At 48.4% G+C, this 21,465-nt stretch overlaps 1 protein-coding gene across 5 annotated transcripts in view; it reads right to left on the reverse strand.

The window, feature by feature from the left end:
* Nucleotides 1-21,465, reverse strand: part of PTPN4 (protein tyrosine phosphatase non-receptor type 4) — a 1,082,125-nt gene that overhangs the window by 859,413 nt on the left and 201,247 nt on the right. For all 5 annotated transcript variants that reach the window (XM_085645981.1, XM_085645984.1, XM_085645983.1 and 2 more), the window contains exons 4-5: nucleotides 19,925-19,967; nucleotides 19,759-19,837 (exon numbers count right to left, since the gene is read on the reverse strand). In XM_085645981.1, coding sequence (XP_085502107.1) covers nucleotides 19,759-19,837; nucleotides 19,925-19,967 — 122 coding nt within the window. The remainder of the gene's footprint in view (nucleotides 1-19,758; nucleotides 19,838-19,924; nucleotides 19,968-21,465) is intronic.

The raw sequence follows: 21,465 nt of genomic DNA on the forward strand, positions 1-21,465 counted from the left end.
CTCCCCAGTGACTGACAGGGATGAGGACGACTCTCGCCTTCTACTGAGGGATATTGCCTTGCCCGGCCTGTCCGTTGAGGACCGTGAGCGGCTGGACGCCCCCTTGTCGGCGGATGAAATAGCGACCGCGATCCGCTCCCTTCGCTCGGGCAAGGCTATGGGTCCCAACGGTCTGCCCATTGAGCTATATAAATTGCGCCCTGATAAGCTTGCGCCCTTCCTCAGTCGCATGTTCCGTGAGTCTCTTACGGCGGGTTCCCTTCCGGCTGACCAGCGTTTGGCCACGATAGTCGTGATCCCCAAGGAGGGCAAGCCGCGAGACAGCTGTACTTCTTACCGGCCTATTTCACTGCTAAATGCAGAGCCTAAAATCCTGGCGAAAGTCCTTGCCAATCGTTTGTTGAGCGTCGTGTGCGATCTTATTCATCCGGACCAATGCGGCTTCATCCCGCACCGCAACACCGCTCTTAACTTGCGGCGTCTTCACGGCGCCCTGGCCAGGGCGGAGCTCCTCTCCGAACCGGCCGTGCTGGTTTCTTTGGATGCCACCATGGCTTTTGACACCATCGAGTGGCCATTCCTCTTGGCTGTCTTGGCTAAATTTGGCTTTGGGGAAGGATTTATTGGCTGGGTGAAGCTCCTTTACACGGGACCCATGGCTCAGGTGGTGGTGAATGGGCGGGTCTCTCGGCCCTTTGCCCTCGGCAGGGGCACGAGGCAGGGGTGCCCGTTGTCCCCTTTGCTCTTTGCTCTCGCCCTGGAGCCACTCGCTGCTTGGCTCTGCTGGGAGCCCTCGCTTAGAGGGATCCGGTGGGCCCCGGGCTTCGAAGATCGGGTCTCGCTGTATGCGGACGATATTCTCCTGTATCTCACCTCACCGCGGCAGTCGCTCAACGTCCTCTTTGACGTTCTGACTTCCTTTGGGAACAATTCGGGTCTCACGATCAATTGGTCTAAATCCTGCGTCTATCCTATCTCTGGTGGTCCTCCTCTCCTGCCGCCTCGGCTTCCGATCCAAATATCTCTGAGCGGCTTTAAGTACCTGGGGATATACGTTTCGCTGGACCCGGTGGCTCGCTATGAGCAGAATCTCCTGCGTCCACTTCGGCGATTGCGGGAGGACACGGCCCGGTGGTGCAGGCTGCCCCTGTCCCCGCTGGGTCGGGCCGCGCTGTTCAAAATGATGTCCCTTCCCAGGTTCCTCTATGCACTCCAGAACTCCTTCGACGTTATCCCAGTGGCCTACTTTCGGGAGGTGGAGAGCCTGCAGAGGAGACTGGTGTGGGACGGGCGGGCGCGTATTGCTCTTGCTAAGCTTACTCTCCCCTGGTACGACGGGGGCATCGCGCTTCCTGACATTCGCAGGTACTATTGGGCCTCGCAGCTATCGGCCATTAACCATGCCACGTATGCGCCTGGCTTGAATCCGGCGTATGAGATGGACAAGTTCCTGCTTCCCGGCGGGAACTATAACAGGGCACTTTACTCCCGCTCGGTTGGCCGGACCCTCACGGGTCCTACTAAGATTGCGGTGCGGACCTGGAGGGCTGCCACTGCGGCCACGGGCTGGAGTGAGCGACTAACATGTGCTACTCCTTTGTTTGCCTCCGACCGCCTGGGCAGCCTCTGGACTACGAAGGGGTTTGACCAGTGGGATACGATTGGTATCAGCAAAGTGGGAGACCTGTGGCATAAGGGCACGGTTAAGACTTTCGCGGTGCTCCAGGCCGAATACGAGCTTACGGACAGGGAGTTCTTCCGCTACGCCCAGGTTCGACACGCCCTGCTCTCGGTCTTTGGGGAGGGGACCAAGATCCCGGTTTCCTCGCCCCTCGAGGACCGCATACTTGACGGACATGTCCCTGACAGTACTATTTCTTTAACTTATAAAAAACTGATTAATCATCGGGCTGACCTCTTTGTGCGCCTCCGGGAGGCTTGGACGGGGGATGGGGTGGAATTGGACGACGAGGACTGGCAGTCTGCACTGTCGTCCCCCAAGGAGGTCGCCATTCCAGCCCGTCTCCGGTTGGTACAGCTTAAGATTCTTCACCGGGTGTATGTGACGGGTCCTCGCTTGGTCTCGATGGGATTTTCCGACGACGGGCTCTGTAGGCGGGGTTGTGGGCTCAGCGCCACCTTTCTCCATATCCTGTGGGAGTGCCGCGAGGTGGCGGACTACTGGCGCCGGGTCCATACGGTTATGGGACAGGTCACTGGGGTTGTGCTGCTGCCGGAGGTGCGTCGCTGTGTCCTGAATGTGTGGGAGCCCAATGATTACAGCGCGGCTCAGACTCGGTGGGCGGCCCTGGGGAACATGATTGCCAAGAGAGATATAGCGCAGCTTTGGGGCGCCCAACGGCCGCCCACCGTGTCAGTATGGAAGGAGAATATGGACTGGTGTATGTTCAGGGAGAAGACTGTGTATGTGGCCCGTGGTAAGCCGGGGGCATGGGGTAGAATCTGGGGGCAATGGAATGCGTATCGCGTGGGTATCTGTACGCCCCCCCTGGTGGACACCGATATCGCCATGTCCCCCTGACCCTTGATGGTTCCTGGCACCTTTTGGAATAACTACATAGGGACGTTCATCTCCCTTGACCCCCCCCCCCCCCCCGTCCCCAGCCTCCCGGTACTCCTTCCTTTTGCCGGCTGCTTAATGGTCTGAACTGGAGTACCCCGGAGGAAGCCTGACCCGCACTGTTTGCCCTTATGCCTCGCCTTTTGTTTTTCTTTTAGTTTTTGTGTCTGTTGGACTTAAGTCTCCTGTTCCTTTAGAACTATCCGGAGCCACTACGGGGCTGAGCCCCGGGAATTGACTGCAGCCTTGATAAATGTATATTTCATTCTGTACCTAGCGGCCGGCCCTGGTGGTTGTAGGCCCGTGCTTGTAACCGAATTATTGTTCAATAAAAAATTTATAAAAAAAAAAAAAAAAAAAAAAGGATGGATGGATGACGAAGGAAAAATCTATATGGTTTCTTCCCGACTCTATGGTTCAAGTCATCATTAACACAATACATAGTCCAGCGCACCTAGGAGAAAAAGCTATGCTAGACAGCATTCAACACATTTGGTTCAACAAACACTTGCGAGCAGCAGCTAAACAGAAAGTTCGTACCTGTATGATATGTTGTCAGTTTAATCCAGGTAAAAGCATCCCCGTAGAGCAGGGTGGATTTCAACTTCCCGATCATGCTTTTGAAGTCCTCCAGATGGATTAAATCCAGATGGAACGATGTCGAGGATTCAAATATGTTCTCGTAGTTGTCTGTGCTCTTTCCCGTTGGACAGAAGCATACCCGGTTTCAGATTACACTGCTCCGACTACTGCCAAACAGTTAGTTCGAGAATTCTTCCCACGGTACGGTTTACCACGTGTTGTCTACTCAGATAACGGCCAGCCGTTCTCCTCCGAATTAATGAAACACGTTTCCCTTTTGTTAGGCTACCAATGGAAATTCCACTGTGTCCGACATCCCGAGGCCGCAGGTCTCGTGGAACGCCATAATCAAACTCTGAAAATTAGATTGTCCAAAATATGTAGGGAAAAAGGTGTCGACTGGATAGTAGCCTTACCAGTTGCGCTCTTTTACATGAGAATGGTAGCACATTCTCGAACAGGGCTATCCCCGTATGAGGTGATCTTCGGTAGACCACCAAATATGTGGGGGACGCCTATACCTCGCAAAATAACTGATGTTGACTGTAATATGCTGACAGATTACCTGGCTTCCTTGATGTCTGCACTACAATCTTGTCGTTCACAGGTAGCCGCAGCTTTTTCCGATAATACTGAGGTGAAGCCCCATGACGTGGTTCCTGGTGACCTGGTTTTGGTCAGGAATTTCGACCGGAAGACCCAACTGGATCCTAGGTGGAAGTCGCCTAAGTTGGTTCTACTGACTACAAGGACTGCCGTGAAGATTGAGGGTCGCAAAGGGTGGTTGCACTCGAGTCATATCAAGAAATTTTATGGACTACCATCCAGCGTGAATACTCAACCCTGTATTCCCTCACAGACAGACTCAAAGCTCCCCTTGGTTGAGAAATCAAAACCAGAACTGTACAAACTAAAATTGAGGTCTAGCAAGTCAGACAATTTGATTGTTTAAGTCCTCTCCAAGGTGAATCGGTTGAATTTGTCTCTGACATGTATCCTCTAGACCGGAATAGAGAAAGAAATCAACAGGTGCAGCTGAAAAAACATGCATATTGTAAATCACTTCGTAGTCACTGCACAGTAACATTATTAATTTTGTTTTTTCTAAGTCTTTTGATCATTATTTTCAGCATACTATTGCATATGTATTACCCTATTCTTAAACGTGCTTACAATATAACTGCAGAACATTCTTTTAGCGAATTACCTCCGCATGAGTTGTCCTATAGATTTGCGCTGCGCAACAACACATTCATTAGTATGTTACATCATTCTCATCAGACCAGCAATGCTACAAATTGTTGGATATGTGGCCGACTCCCTCCCTATCAAAACTATAAGGGAGTTTTGCCCCTCTTTCCATATCCGTTTACACACAATGGCTCCTGTGGAGCATGGTTTAGTTTGATTAATTCCTTAGATTCTAATTCCGTAGTTTACCAAGACAACTGGGTATGGGGAAACCTGAACTTAGTTTTGCTTAAAGTCTGCTACCCTAACAAGGAGGGACTTCCCAAAAGAACAGGAACTGATCTAGAAAATGAAGTATATGGATTAGGTAATTTTACACTTAACCTCATGATCCTGAACGTTGAATCTGAAGCTACACCAATCTTGCCCGCCATGTCAGTATTCCCAGTAAAAGGGGAATTATGTATAAGAAAGAATGGTTCCATACAATTCAGTGATCAAGGCAAGTCTACATTTAGAGCTTCCCATCATTCCTACTTCATATGTGGCCAGACCGCATATATATGTCTACCTCTAGATTGGGATGGTACCTGTTACATAGCATTCCTTCTGCCACCTGTTTTCCTAGCACCGCCTGATTATCACAGAAATACCCATTTAGTACACAATAGACAACAGAGAGATCTTCCAATTGTCGATTACACTGAAACAGCATGGGAAAAATACACAGATTTCAATAAAGGATTCTTTCCCTATATAGGTACAGTCACTAATAGTAAGCTGATACGTAGATTAACCAGAACCCTTGAAGCAGTAGTAACGAAACTATTTCCGCCTTAGGCAATTTAACAGAAGAGCAGTCTGCTATGCGGATTGTTTTGCTTCAAAATCGTCTTGTCCTTGACGTCATCCTGGCCGATAGGGGCGGAGCTTGTAGGGTCATCGGATCAAGTTGCTGCATTTTCATACCAGAAAATTCGCCGTCAGTATATAAAGCCATAACCCGCCTTCATAAGATTATAAGCCAGATACACCAGAGTCCAGGCACCTGGACTTGGTCCGGTTGGTTCTGGGGCGTGTTGTCAGCCTGGGGATGGAGAATCCTATCCTTCCTAGGTATTGGCTTTCTCATACTATTCAGTTGCTGCTTATGTCTACAATGTGGGCCAGCGATTTGTGGTCTGTGTGCCACATCGTGTATCCCACCTCCACGTTTTCATTCAAGATCCCGGAAGAAGAAAGAAGAACAAATGATGCTATATGAACAGATCGATGGATTGATGAAGATCGATATCTCCTGAGGGTCCGTAGGGGACAAGGAGGGAATGAGGAAATATGAATTTTGTGATCAGTTATGTCCCCTATCGTAGACCCCAACGGCTCCATGTGCATGCTATAAGTACATGTATGTTCCCTCCAGTTCCAGTTTTAAAGACGCAAATACATGTGCGTCCACCGTTAACATGTCCTCTTTCAGATCCGCCATGAATGGGTCAGATACTCCATTCCTAAGTATGAAAGGCCACCGACTTATGTGGTTCACTTTCCACATTTTACAGATCCAGGCGAGTAGGCCCTGAATTCCGTCATCAAGCTTTTTCCTGCCTTCTGCCTCTGAAAGCTCCAGTCTGAGCCTGAATCTGTATCCATGAACTTTGTCCTACTCCCTGCGCGGCTAACGGTGCCTGATCCAGCCAGTTGCCTGCCAAAAACTGTATTTCACCTTCAAGATTATCTGCTTCGCTCCTCATCCGATGCATTCCTGTCTAGTAGTTTAGGTAAACATTCCTCCAGCTACCGTGCAAGGGGCCAGGCCTCACTGTCCTCGTGCAAGTAATTCATAGCCCCGTTACCATGGAAGATTCCTGCCCCCTCGCATCTCATGTAGACACTTAGACGCCCGTACACGCACTAACAGTCAGTATAGAATAGATTCCGTCCGAAGAGACCTTTCCTTTTGGATAACACAGTTCTTTAAACATAGGATATTAGATATGATTTGGGATTAGGTTGACATAACCCTCAGACTTCTGTCTCCACATGTAGAGCTAAATGTCAAGTCCCCCTTCACCCTCTAGTTGCACGTCAATCACACGTCATGCGGCTGCGCACGCATCTCTGCCAAATATTTCTGCTGACATTGCAGGATTCTCTTATGGATCCACCCATTTGTGACATCATGTTTAATGACGTATTTTAGTTACACCCATGTTTACGCCTTCTTTGGTTACGTATGCATATTTTATCTCTCTTATCAGCTGTTACGCCTCCTGCATCTGTTACACTAATGTAATTCTTATAAAAATGATACCTGTCAATAATGTATGCCCTTCCTTCCTGAACTTTCGTGGTGATGGAATAGAAGCCTGTAATTCGAATTACATTCCTTTGTATAGGAATAAAGCCTTTTTAAACCTCTAATACCACGGATTCTGCCTCTTATATTTACTGAGTTATTCCTCATAGACTTTACCGCATAAAAAATAGTACCGGTAATGAAATATTTACCACAGGTGGACGGTAATGTTACAGCTCAAATGACCAAAATGGGACAATTATCTGAACACAAAAGAAAATGCTGTGTTATGCTGGGTCATGTAATTTTGTAACGTACCTAATACAACATTGCTGGGCAAGTAATTGTGGTTGTTGCATGTTTAAAAATTCAATAAAAATAAAAACATTCCCTGGAGTACTACTGTTTTGTTGTTACGGTGATCCCTATTCAATCATGTGGCCTATCTTTTTGCATATTTTTTTTCCAATGTTGACACAGTTCTTGCCAAGATTCATCCCCTTTAAAACAAAGGTGCATTCCTGAACAATTGCCTTTTCATATCCCCGCTCCAAGCTCTGGGACTCAGATGCATTAGATCAGGATAGCACCCTAAAGGCCTGGTGACATATTCTGTTTTGGTGTCAAACAATTCCAGGCTTTGGTATTGTGAGCAGAGTAATAAAAGATTAAATGTTTCAGCCTGACAAATAGGTGTAACAGAGTTAGTATTGTAATGCAGTTTTAAATCCAGAAATGACATTCTCAGGTTTAATATGGCACCATCTGCTGCTCCAATTTCTGGAATTTTTCAATACCTTGGCATTTTTCCACACCACACCGAACCACACAGAAAATAACAGAGCATTAACAATGGCAATAACATGCTGCAGATCTTGCTATCTTATCAATCACAGCACTAATCGGAAAGAGGAAATCCCGTGAGGAATCTACAGGGAAGCACATTATACACCAGAATCAATGTTACTAAAGGTAAATATTTATTTCGCCTGATTACAGTGTTTCCTACAGACCTCATACCTTAAAATTAAGTCTCAAAGCAATACCCTGCATTAGATATACTGAGTAGTCCCACTTAACCAAGGAAGTCATGCAGCACAGGACTGGCAAAGAATCAATCACTGCGCTCCGGAGCAGTGAGGCAATAATGTTTCCTAAAAGTATGTAGGAAAGACCTAGTGGCTGCCCAGCCACTGGGACATCCCTGGGGAAATTAGCAGAAGCCACCACTGCATGTCTTGTTCAGCTCCCTCCTAGATCTGAACCATGCTGGAGAGATTCCCCTGATGCTGCACCCACTGGAACTTCAGGTCTCACTGCAGAGCCCGCATATGCCATCTGGCACGTGTCACAAGCAGGATGCAGGAAGCCATGAGGCCCAGAAACAGTCATTCTCACTGAAATTTTGGCAGGAGGCTGAAACATCTGTCTCATAGCCGGAATATCCTTGCCTTGCCGCTTGGGAGGATAGGACTGAAACTGCACAGTGTCCAGAACTGCTCTGTTGAAAGGGAGCATCTGAGAGGGAGTCAGGTGTGACTTTCGCACCTTGATAGTGAATCCCCAGCTAATGAAGGAGGTGGAGATGGAAGAAGACAGCCTGGTGTGAGACCGCCTTCAACAGCCAGTCGTTGAGATGGGTAAAGACTGGCACCCCTGAGCGTCGACCACCGCCATCACCTTGGTGAACACCCGAGCGGTGCTGGTTAAGGCCAAACGTGAGCACAGTGAACTGAATGTCCTTGTGGCCTACCATAAACCGCAGGTAGCACCAATGAGCAGGAAGGACAGAATGTGAAAATAGGCACCCTGCAAGTCCAATGCTACCATCCAGTCTCCTGGATCCGGGTCCAGACCAGACCAGACCAGACCAGACCTGAGCTAGAGTGAGCCTCTTTGACTTTTCCACGTTGAGAAAGTAGTCAAGGGCTTGAAGATCTAGGAAGGGACAAAGACCTTTGTCCTTTTTCAGACCAGAAACTAGCAGGAATAACAACCGCAGCCTTCGTCTGGTATCGGAACTCTCTTAATCAAGCGAGTCATAACTTCCCCCTGAAGCAGAGTCAGGTGATCCTCCGTCAGCCGGTCATAAGATGGAGGAATAGAGGAAGGTGTAGTCTCAAAGGGGAGGGAGTAGCCCCTTCGGACAACCTGGAGAACTCACCTGTACGAAGTGATGTTCTGCCAGTGGTAGAGGTGATGGTGGCAGGATCAGCCAACATGATCCTGAAGGGCAAGACTAGGAGGGCTTGGAGGCTCAGGCTGAGGCTGCAGGGGAGGTGGTGTTCTGACTGGACCTCTGGCCACCCGACCCACGGGGTCTGAACGAGCCACACCCTTGGCCACGTGGAGGTTGCTAAACTTGCGCAGACTTGTGGCAGGAGTATGGCTAGCGTGGCTGAAAGCCTCTTCTGTAGCCCCGAAAGGGGCGAAAGGCAAACAGGGGACGTGTGGCCACTGAGAGTCCCGAGGACCTAGCCGCAGCCAAGAGTCCTTAAAGTGCTCCAGCGCCATGTCTGCCTGATCTCCAAAGAGATGAGTGCCATTAAAGGGCATTGAGAGAGGTCTGGACATCCCTTAAAAAGCATGAAGTTCTCAACCAGACATGGCGTCGAACAGCCACCGTCAAATGAATCGCTCTGCTCAGCAAGTTAGTTGTGTCAAGACTACAACGTGATGGCAAACTTTGCTGAGTCTGTCCCGGTTGATATCGCTTGGGAGAGGACGGCCAGGGACCTGTGGCAGCATTTGTGCAACTGTTTCTCACACGGAGTGAGAATAACTGCCCAATAAGCATGCCGTGTTCACTGACCGTGATGCAAGGCTGAGAAGAAAGAAATTCTTACCCTAACAATAAAGCCTCTTGGATTCCTGTCCGGGGGTGCAAAAGGGTACGCACTGTGGGAGGTAGGGGCTTGGACCACCAAACTCTCAGGGGTTAGGGTGGTTGGTGAGAAAATTTGGCTCGCGCGGTGCAGGGCGGTGGTGGCAGGTAATTATCCTATCCACAGGAGCCCCTGTGCTGAGCTTGGACCAGGTTTCCAGTAGGACATAAGTTAAAGCCTTGTTGAAGGACAGTTAGGGTTCCGAAGAGGAGAAACCTGGCTGCAGAACCTCTTTTAAGATATTAGTCTCGCCGCCACAGAAGGGAGCTGAAGGTCCAGGACCTCAGTCGCCCTTCACACCACCATAGCATATGATGCTATCTCCTCCCCAGCCACGGTAGTGGAAGAAAGCAGGCCAGATTCTGGAGAGATATGCAGTCTGCTGGCCTCACCCAATTCCTTATACAAGTCTATATCTTGATAAGACTGGTCTTGAAAAGGGTCCAGCAACTTCTCCCAATCTTCCTCCAATCCTAGCTCTTCAGAATACAGCTGAGGAAACGACCCAGGGCCTGTAGGTTCCGGCTCATCAGGGATCGACATCAGTAGGTGCCAATCCGGCATATCAGGGATCCGAATGGAGCGGACATCTGCGGTGTCTGGAGTCTCGATGTAGCGTCCGGCACCGGTGAAGTTTGCAATGGCACAACCAGCGTCAGTGCGGATTCATGGGGGGTGGGGTCATCGGGGTCAGAACCGCTGATGCGGAACACAATGGAGCCCCCTCTGACCCTGTGGGGCCCGAAAGCACACCAGAGGTATCAGGCTGCCCAAAAATGAGGCGCACTGCCTCATAAAATTCATGGAATTGAGCTACGGCTCCCGGGAAATCGGGAAGGCGCAAAGCCGACCCAGCTGCAGGTTCTGAAGAACAAGGCCTAGAACGCCGTGACTCCTTCGTCTCGTTGGCCGAAGGACAGTGAGAAGTCGAAGCATGCTTAGACTTCTTATGCTTCTTGTGCCTTTTACTATAATATCCTGATGACTTGGAGTGAGACTACAAGGACTTGGGACTCCTGGAGAACTGTCCAGACTTCGTCTCGAACAGGACAGCAAACAAAATCTCTGAGGAGTCGTATGACGCAGTGCCGACTACCGGGCTGCAAGTAGCTTTAGGGACAGTTCCCTCAAAGCTGCTGAAGCAATGGCACGGCAGTCGGAGCATGACTTTGATTTGTGGTCACGCTTCAGGCACCACAGGCAGACTAGCTGCGGGTCCGTAACCGACATGGCGCAGTGACGGGCACCACACGGCTTGAAACCCAAAGTCTGCCTCAGCTCCACAAAAACCTAACACACCGAATGGGGTTGCCAAAACTTGTAAAAAAGTGACAAAGGGTAGCTCTCTTCACGGATCAGAGCTTGACAGGCGCGAAAAGAACAAACGTCAGGGCGCCGATGTGATATCTATGTAGGTGACGCAGATGTCACAAAGGCTCAGGCGACACCCACGTCGTCACGCGGAGCCGACAAACAACAAGTTACTTACCTTCTGTAACGAAACATCTGTAAGAGACAGATTAAATATAGATTCCTTACCTTTAGAATTAACCCCAGACGTCAGACTGTATCCAGAGAATTTTCTTTCCGTCACCAGTACCCCTGCGCGTCGAAAGGTGGCATCGGTCGGCTTCGCGTTCATCGTTGGCGTCGTGGTCGTCGGGATGACGTCGTGGTAGCTCCTTAGACGCCGTCCTCGCACATTGACGTCAATTCTTTTACACAACATTCCACACAAGAAGCGCAGAGCCAAGCAAGACACTAACCACTGGTGCACAAAACTAGGGTCCTGAAAGGGATTCCCTGACCCTAGAAGTCAGTTTGCACAACGGAAAGGATGGGTGGGGCGGTAAGGAATCTATAACTAATCTATGTCTCTTACAGATATATTGTTACTGAAGTTAAGTAACTTGTTCATCTGAAAGAGACAATTAGTTAAAGATTCCTTACCTTTAGAATAGATACCCCAGCAATACCAACCCCGGAGGTGGGTCTGCAAACCAAGTTCACACCAGAAAGTCCGGGAGAACAATGGCCAAAGAAGCAGTCGTTCTGGACTTGGCTGTCCAGGCAGTAGTGTTTTGTGAACGTGTGCAGGGATGCCCACGTAGCTGCCTGACAGATGTCATTGAGAGGAACTCCCCGTCCCAAAGCAGTGGTAGCTGCCGTCACCCTGGTGGAATGGGCGCGCCCAGCCCCATTGGAGGCTCCTCCTTTGCCACTGAATGCCAAGCTTTATTGCTCAAAACGGCCACCCACCTAGATATGGTCCACTTGTGCACAGCACAGCCTTTTTTTGCACTCACATAGCCAACAAAGAGCTGGTCATCCACCAGGATTTGCGATCCAAATAAAAGGAAATCGCACGTTTTGGATCCAGACAGTGGAGCCTCTCTTCCTCCTTAGAAGGATGGCGGAAATAAGGTGGGCAAAGTGATGGTTTGACCAATGTGGAAAGTAGTAACCACTTTAGGAAGAAAAGAGGGTTGAGATCGAAGGAAAACCTTGTCCGGATGAACCACCAGAAACAGAGGTTTTGAAGAAAGAGCCTGGAGCTCACTCACTCTGCGAGCAGAAATGATGGCAACCAGAAAGGCAGTCTTTAAATTGAAAAGTCTGAGAGGACAGTTACGTAACGGCTCAAAGGGAGCACACATAAGAAAAGTAAGATCCAAGTTCAAGTCCCACTGGGGCATTACAAAGGGAACAGAATGAAAAAGATGAGTAATGCCCTTAAGAAAGCAATTTACAACAGGGGTTTTGAAAAGAGAAGGCTGATCAGGAAGCCTAAGAAAAGCTGTATTGGCTGAGAGCTAGCCCTTAAGAGTGACCAGGGCAGAGCCCTGCTGGGCCAAAGAAAGGAGGAACAAGAGACCCTAAGAAAGAGGGACAGAAAGGGGATCCACAGCCTTTGCTGCACACCAATCTGTTCCATCTGCAGGTGTATACCGTCTTAGTGGAAGGACGCATGGCTGCCAAGATAACATCACAGACTTGGGGAGGAAGGTCGAAGACTGTCAACTGTCACCGCTCAATCTCCATGCAAGGAGGTGGAAGCTGGACAGGTTCGGGTGGAGGACCGTCCCTGCTGCTAGGATAGAAGATCCACCCGAAGAGGCAGGTTGATCGGAGGATCGATGGCCATGTGTAAAAGTTCGGGATAACAAATTCTTTGTTCCCAATCTGGAGCCACAAGAATGACTTGGGCCCGGTCGCGCTTGATCTTCTTTGGTACTCTGGGCAGAAGTGGTATAGGCCGAAAAGCATATAGAAGACCGCAAATCCACTCGCGACAAAAAGCGTCGCCTAGCGAGTTCTGCCTTGGAAATTCCAACATGCAGAACTGCGCTCTCTTCGGTGGCGAATAGATCTAACCAAGGCTCTCCCCACTGCCAAAAGAGACCTTGCACCACCTCCGGGTGAAGATGCCATTCGTGATCCATCATGCATCTGCGGTCGTCCACCCAGGCGTTCAGTGAACCTGCCAGATATGCCCTGATGTTCCAGCCATGTCCAGAGGCAGAGAGTCTCTTAAACAGGGTCCATGACCTCACCCCGCCGTTTGTTGCAGTACCACATGGCTGTGGTGGTGTCCATGAACACCTGCACTACTCTTACCCGGAGAGTAGGAAGGAATGCTTTCAGCCGAAGGCGGATTCCCCGGACTCCACCGGAGACCAGAGGCCTCTGATCTCCGCCTCTCCCATGTGGCTCCCCCACCCCATAAGTGATGCATCTGTCACCACTGTGAACTCCGGTTGGGGAAAGGAGAAGGATCTGCCATTGAACCAATCTTGTTTCGTAAGCCACCACTGCAATTGACGTGCAGTACCCTCCGAGATCTGAACACAATCGGACAGATTCCCCTGATGTTGTGTCCACTGGAACTTCAGGCCCCACTGCAGAAACCGCATATGCCACCTGGCATGATCCACCAACAGGATACAGGATGCCATGAGGCCCAATGTCCCGGACTCGCTGCTTGGGAGGATAAGCCTGAAACTGCATTGTGTGCAAAACCGCTCCGATGAAAAGGAGCTTCTGAGAGGGAGTCAGGTGTTACTTCAGCAAGTTGATAGTGAACCCCAGCAAATCCAGGAGGTCCGCCCTAGTCTAGAGGTGGGAGACGACAGCCTGGAGCGAGCCCGCCTTCAACAGCCAGTCGTAGAGATCGGGGAAGACTGGAACCCCTGATCTGCGCAGACGAGCTGCGACCACCGCCATCACTTTCGTGAACACCCAGGGGCCGCTGGTAAGGCCAAAGGGGAGCACGGTAAACTGAAAGTGCTCATGGCCTACCGTGAACCGCAGGCAACGCGTGTGGGCCTGCAGGACGGGAATGTGAAAGTATGTGTCCTGCAAGCCCAACGCTACCATCCAGTCCCCAGGGTCGAGTGCAGACAGGAACTGAGGTAGCGTCAACATTCTGAACTTCTCCTTCTGGAGAAAGCAGTTGACATTGCTGAGATCCAAGATAGGACGCAGGCCTTTGTCCTTCTTGGGCAACAGAAAGTAGTGGGCATAGCAACCACGACCTACTTCTGGGGCAGGAACTCGCTTGATGGCTCCCTTGGCCAAGAGAGTTGTAACTTCCTGTTGGAGAAGGGCCAGATGATCCTCCGACATGCCATGATACTGAGGTGGCATGGCTTGGGGGGGGGGGGGAGATAGCCCAAAGGGGCTACTCCCTCCCCTTCGAGACTATCTGTAAAACCCACCTGTCCGACGTGATGGTGCACGAGTGGGGGAGGTGATGGCGCATCCTGAAGGAGTGCACAGCTTGTTCCGGCCTGTGGCTCTGGTGGAACATGGCAGGGCATGTCAATAGACACGAAAGGGGCGAAAAGCAGACTGCGCAGGGAAGGTGGTGGAAAGGCCCAAGGACTTGGCCGTAGCCCAAGAGTCTTTGAAGCGCTCTAGCGCGATGTCTGCTTCGTCGCCGAATAGGCGACGGACATCAAAGGGCATGTCAGCCAGGCGTAGTGTCGAAGGGCTACCAATGTTGAAATCTTTCTGCCTAGTGAATTGGTAGCGTCCAGTCGACAACGTATGGTAAACTTGGCTGCATCTCTCCCCTCTGCGACTGCACGGGAGAGCACGGCCTCCTCAGGGCACTTGGGCAGCACCTGCACTACTGTATCCCACACGGAGTGGGTGTAACAGCCCAACAGATTTGCGGTGTTAACTCACCGCAGTCTCTAGCTGGAGGAAGAAAACATTTTCTTCCCAAGATGGTCGAGCTTTTTGGATTCCCTATCAGGTGGAGAGTTAGGGAATACGCCTTTGGACATCGAGGCTTGGACCACCAAGCTCTAAGGGGTGGGGTGTTGGGAGAGGAAAGTGGGGTCGCCCGGAGCCGGGCGGTGCCATCGGGCAATCATCCTATCCACAAGAGACCCTGTGTTGGGCCTGGACCAGGTGTCCAAAAGTATGTCATTTAGGGCTTCATTGAACACCAGCAGGGGCTCCGAAAAGCTTGCTGCCAGTTGAAGCACTTCTATCAGGAGGTTAGTCCCGATTGCCACCATAGGTAGCTTGAGGTTGAGAGCCTTGGCCTTCCTATGCAACACCACTGCATAAGAAGCTCTCTCCTCCGTAGCCACGGTAGGAGGAGACAACATACCAAGGTCTGGGGAGGTATCCAGACCACTGGCTTCCCAGAACTTCTCTCTCCAGTACGGTTCATCCAACTGGTCAGTTAAAGGGTCTCCAGACCCCTCCCAGTCCTCCTCACCCTCCTCTGGTTGCCAATCTGGCCTGAGAGAAACACCAGGGTAGAACAGGGGTGCAAGAGTACCCATCGGCGCCAGATCTGGAGTCGGTCAACATCGGTCCGCTACGTGCCCAAGTCAGGGTGGAGGTCGACACCGGTTAGGGAAAAAACCAGCAACGGCTGTGGACGTGGTGCAAGTGGAATCGGCACATGGGGAGGTGTTATCAGGTCGACTGGCGCTGATCCGGCCTGGATCCAAGGGGACCCTTCGGTGCCGAAGCCACTGGTTTCGAAGGCCCAGGGCCCCTAGCCAAGTCCACGGGCCCGAAGGCGTGCCAGCAGAGTCAGGCTGCCCAAAGATGGCATGCATCGCTTCGCAAAAGCTTCAAAGCTGGGCAGGTGTCACTCCGGATCCCAGAAAGGGAGGGAAACTCAGTGTCGACCCTTCGGAGCGCATCCCTCGTCGCGACGGCCGAGAAGTCGAAGACAAACGATGCTTCTTCGACTTCTTGTGCTTTGACTTACCTGAGGATTGCGAAGACTTCGAGGACGAGTGGTGGTGACTCCGCGACCTTGAATGGCGCGGAGCAGACTGCCGGGCCTCGAGAAGCTTTGGGGTCCGTTCCTGAAAAGACTTCGGATTCATGGTCCGACAGTCAGAGCATGACTTGGGGTCGTGGTCGCGCTTGAGGCACCACAGGCACACGCGATGCGGATCCTTCAACCAACATCAGCTTTCGGTAGGACCCGCAAGCCTTGAAACCGGGCATCCCTAAGTGCACCAGGAATCAAAGACTCAAAAACAGTGTCTTCGGATTCATGGTCCGACAGCTGGAGCACGCGTTGGGGTCGTGGTCGCGCTTGAAGGCACCACAGGCACACGCGATGCGGATCCGTCAACCAACATCAGCTTTCGGCAGGACCCGCAAGCCTTGAAACCGGGCATCCCTAAGTGCACCAGGAGTTGGAGACTCAAAAACAGTGTTGACAAAAGACGCAAAAAGATCAGTCAAAAAGTGACTGGAGGTACCGCTCTCTCCGGGTCTGCGCTGGCTGACGCAGAAAAAGAAAGAGCTGACGTCAGCGCGTGAGGGCGGCGTCTAAGTAGCTACCGTGATGTCATCCCGGCGACCATGACGCCAACGACGAATGTGGAGCCGACCGACGCCACCTTTCGACGTGCAGGGGTACTGCTGACCAAAAAAAAAAATTCTCCGGATCCAGTCTGACGCCCAGGGGTAAGTCTAAAGGTAAGGAATCTATAACTAATTGTCTCTTTCAGGTAGACGTTACACAGAGCCAACCAACGCCACCTACCAGCATGCAGGGGTATTGCTTAAAGAAAGATCTTCTGGATCCAGACTGACGCATGGAAATTTCTAAGGTAATGAATCTGCAGCTAGATGTCTATTAGATAATGTAGGCTGGTCAGGAGGACACAGAAAAGTAAAAACAGCAGCCACATACCCCTAAACGTACATAGAGAATGAAGCCTTGATGCGCAAGGGAAAGCACAGTGTCAGAAAGAGAAGCCTCAAAGGATTTAAGCCTGCACACTCACACCAAGAAGCTAATCTTGACCTGCGGCTACCATGCCAGCTTGGTAGCAGTGTTTTGTGCAGTTCAAAATCCAAACCACTGGCAGCAGGCAAAAGGTCTCTAATTGAAACCTTTCAACCCCCATGACTGGCAACTAAGCATTTCAGGATAAAAGTGGAGGACCCAACCATCCTGCTATGAAAACAGAGGTATTCTAAATTATAAGTTCCAACAGATCAGCATACTAAATATTCCTCATTAACCAAGGCAATAACAATCAGCTATGCTCTATACTTCAGCACCTGCTGTAGGACCTTGGTAAGCAGAGGAAATGGACGGAAATACACAGTGCAGCCAACGTGATCAAAAATTGTTCCCTAGTTAAACAGTCGGAAGGAATGTCAGAACTGAGGACACTTCCTGTTGAGTGCCCCGAACAAAGAGGTCTGTGTAAGCACAAGTCAATCAGTTTGGGATAAAGGTCACAATTGTGAAGCTCCAGTGACAGGCTACCCCAAGCACCCACCTTCATGTTCAGAGACCGACCACTAGATTGGCCACCACCTGGAAAAGAGAGCCCACTATCACAAAGTAAAGACTGCCAATCAAAAAGATGAAGAACACCGAACACCCCTACTCTTGATGTAACTGATGGTGGTGGTACTGTCCGAAGCACCATGCCCGAGATGGAGACAAGCAATGTCTTCAGACTAACGTGGGCTACCCATAAATCTATAACACTGATGTGCATTTGTTACTCCGAACAAAGAGCAAAGGCCTCCTGTTGTCACCTCGCCTGATGAGAAGCCAGAGTCACACAAGAAGGTGGCCTTTACTGTGACAGTGACCCTGCTATTTCAGTGAGCTCAAGTGACAACTCATCATAAGACTGAAGGGCACATCCACCAACAGCTCTACATGACTCAAGAGAGCACCCTGATGCTGAAGCTCCCGTCTCCTGAAGCACCACTGAAGGACCCTCATTCTTATTCTCATCAACGGGATACATAAGGCAATCAAACCCAACAAGTGAAGGACCTGTAAAACTGAATGTGGTTCAGAAAAATCATATCTGGCACAACCAAAATTCTCTGAGGCAGAGGAAAGGCTCTCAGAGCGATTGTGTCCTGTACTGCACAAATGAAACACAGCCGCTCAGCAAGGACAAGGTCAGGTCATGAGGGGGGCCATCTAACGATTGATGGATAAGTGACAAATGTCTGTGTAGGAACTGTCGGGGTGGACAAACCGGCAGGGTTAGGCTCAACCTTGAGGACGGTTCAGATGATACAGGAAATGTCCTGGAAAAAATCCAGCTAAGCCAGCCAAAGGCTTTTGCCTGCATAAGATGGGAATGAAGGACTGTAGCTTTATCTTTTTTCAAGGTCAGAATTTACTCCGATGACGAGAAAGAGTCTGACACTGGGGAATTTTGAACGGTCATGGGAGGGGAACCATTTCCTTCAGGAGGATGAACACTTCTCCCTTCAATTGCATTTTTTATGGGAAGCTCCTCTGACAGATTGCTACCTCTCAGGAGATCACTAGATTGTGTTCCAAGGGGCGTATGCCATAAATAGCATGGCCTACCCTCTCTGAGTTTTGGATGAGTCAATGAACAGGAAGCGCACGCTCTGGGAACAAGGGCTTAACCTCTACACAAATTATTAAAGAAATCCAACAAATACATGTTTTTGCAGTATCTGAAAGCGATAGGTTGTAAACCCTGAAACCCTAGAGAGACATCTGACCCAGTCATTGTTGAAAAGCTGAAGTCTTTCGATAAAGCACAGAGGATGCTCCGTATCCATATTGATAAGTTGCAGGAAAAAAGGAATTGACGCAACTGTGATAATCAGAGGGTCATCTCTCCTGATATGTTCGCATCCTGGAGAGCAAGGGAGGGGGAGTTGGGGAGGGTGGGAAGCCAAGGTAGCAAGTTGCACTGAAGAACTATTGCTAGAGAAATATTTTTAGGCTCCAGTCTGACACCTGGAGAATATTCATAAGGTGTGGAATCTGTGTGAAGATGCATCCATCAAAAAATGTAGGCATCACAAACCACTTTTTACTGCTTATCACATGTTTTACATGCCTATTGTTTTGCGGGTCATCTTCATAAAGTCCATTATTTCATGAACATACACTTTCTTGCATGCCCCATTAAAAGGATTTCAGTGGAACCAAATAAAGCCATAATGAAATAACTATAGCATTAGAACATTAAACCTACATAGGAAAAGCAGGTTTACAGTTATGAAGACCCATCAATTCTACAAAAATAACCAAACATCATGTAACCTTTTAAAATTATTAGCATTCTCATATTCAGTTTTCTCCATTACTACGTTCTCAATAACTTAGTTAAACCACATCAATTGTGAGGGTATTTCCATTAGTTGCTAATAGGGATGCATAGTGGCACAATTATCAATTTTGATGCTTAATGTTACATAAAAGTCCAGCTCAACAGGATAGATGGTATAGTTTTCAATTTGCATAGTGCCTCTTCTGGAGATCTAATTAGTTATCCCTTTAGCGGGAGCTTATCCATTTCGTAAAATTCTAGCAGTGTAAAACATTCAGCTACACATTAAGTAGATAACCGTTCACTCAATAATTCATCCAGAACATCCCAACACCTGCCTTTCAAAAAGGACCTAACTGGTCCTTGGATATTTCAAAACCATACGGAAGATTGAAAAAACGTATTGACTGGAGGAAGATCTTTGTTGAGAACACACACATTACCTTTCAACTTCCCTATGAACTGTACACAATTGAAAAACAACAGAATGACACGGTAGGAGATTTTTAATTTATTTTACAAAGCTACTGCACATATGATTTCAGATTTCCTAAGTATATAACTTTTTTAATTCACATGAATAGTTAAGGTATTCACAAATTTAAAAAAACACAATAAATAGACGCAAAAATCTGGCCAACAATATTAAATTGAGGTACCCACCTTGTGTATTCTTCCTGAAGCTTACTTGGGTCACTTACAAAAAACTTTACTCTTAGGTTCAAACTGTGAGGCGATCCTCCTACAAACCAAGAAAAAGGTCTGGTTCATTATCACGCGATTGATAAAATCACAGTAAATTTCAACAAAGAAGCAAACTGACACTTACTTTTTAACTGCTTCCTGATTGGTTTATTTGGATCCAGCCACCTCTGGAAAAAATAAATACACATCCTTATGAATTAAATTCTTCCCACAGGAACACAGAATAAACTAACATCCTGGAAAGGTTATAATGACCTAAATCATCATGATAAATCAACAAGCATGTCACTATATTTTCCGAAATAAATGATTTTTATAGCAGCACCTGAAGGCTCAACAGCTTCAAAAGAAGACCAAAATAAGGATTCATACAATCACTTAACAACTTTTACCTACAGTCAGTGTGCTCGATTCTAGTTGCGATCCTCACCATGGTGGACAATCACAAATCAAATGATTAATTTTTATCAGTTAATAGGCCTATTTTATAGCATACTTTCACATCACCCAAGCTAGTTCAGTTAGTTTGAAAACATAAGCTCAGACATGACAGTAAACTGTTTATTTCTTCAGCAGTAATGGATTTAAATTCTCACATTGACAGGAATGTACTCAAGTTTGGGATGTAGCCAAAATTTACTTGGCAGGTATTTCATTGACTATTTCCTTACAGTGGCAGAATGGGTGGAGATTTGGGCCCCTTTCTATGGACATGTGGACTATAGTCCCACAAATCATTATTTTGCCTAGAGCACTCTAGTTGTTGTGCAGAATGCAGGCATAATTTATTTTAAGTGATGGGCATAACCGCGATGCAATTATTAATAAAATCTGCCTGCAAAAAAAAAGTCCGCTCCAGAACGGATTTTGATTCGCTCTATACAAGTTTGTTTTCAACCTCAAGATATTCTCTGGTATGCTTGAACGAAGATAACTAACCTAATGCTATTTTCAACACTTCTCCTTGCAGCTTTTTATAAGGCTCAAGTTCAGAAGCGGTAAAGATACTTGCTCATTAAATAAAAGGCTTGATTGACACAAGCCTCCCTGTGATGCATTACAACTTCCTTTGTAGGATTTGAGCAACAGTGGGCTTATGAAGAAACAGGTTGGAGAAGGGTATTTATTTTCCCACTCGGTCAGACCTCCACAGTTCAGACCCATTAACTGGGAAGAAGAAAATCTATGATATTCCAGAATGTATTATCATAAGTATTGGGGCCTTAATAAGTTAGTTTGCATGAAGATTAGTTTGCTATTCTCAAACAATAACCAATTCATTTTTGCCAACCTCACTCTGAGATAATTAAGAGTTAGGACTGATTACAGTTCCGTGCCAAGTACAACATAGTTATGCTTAAGGATAAAGGTTGTAGGGCTTGTTTTTTATTCAAATTAACTGACTGTTTTTATCATAGCCATAAGTTTTGAAAGACCTCTCTGGAATGGTATGCCATAAACAGAGAGACAGCCATGATTCTAAGAGCCAAAAGGACATTAGTTTGTGAGGGCAATAAATCTACATCTGGAGGACAAAAGCAAGAACATTTTAAAAACTGAACATAATAGGGAAGCTATCCCCTTAGAAATTCTGGATATAGCATATGAGAACTTGGCAAGCCTCTGAGATTCAGAGAGCCCTCAAGATTGCTTAGTTTGACAAGA

Source organism: Triturus cristatus, chromosome 3_1 (assembly GCF_964204655.1).
Source record: "Triturus cristatus chromosome 3_1, aTriCri1.1, whole genome shotgun sequence".
In the NCBI taxonomy this organism is placed as follows: domain Eukaryota; kingdom Metazoa; phylum Chordata; class Amphibia; order Caudata; family Salamandridae; genus Triturus; species Triturus cristatus.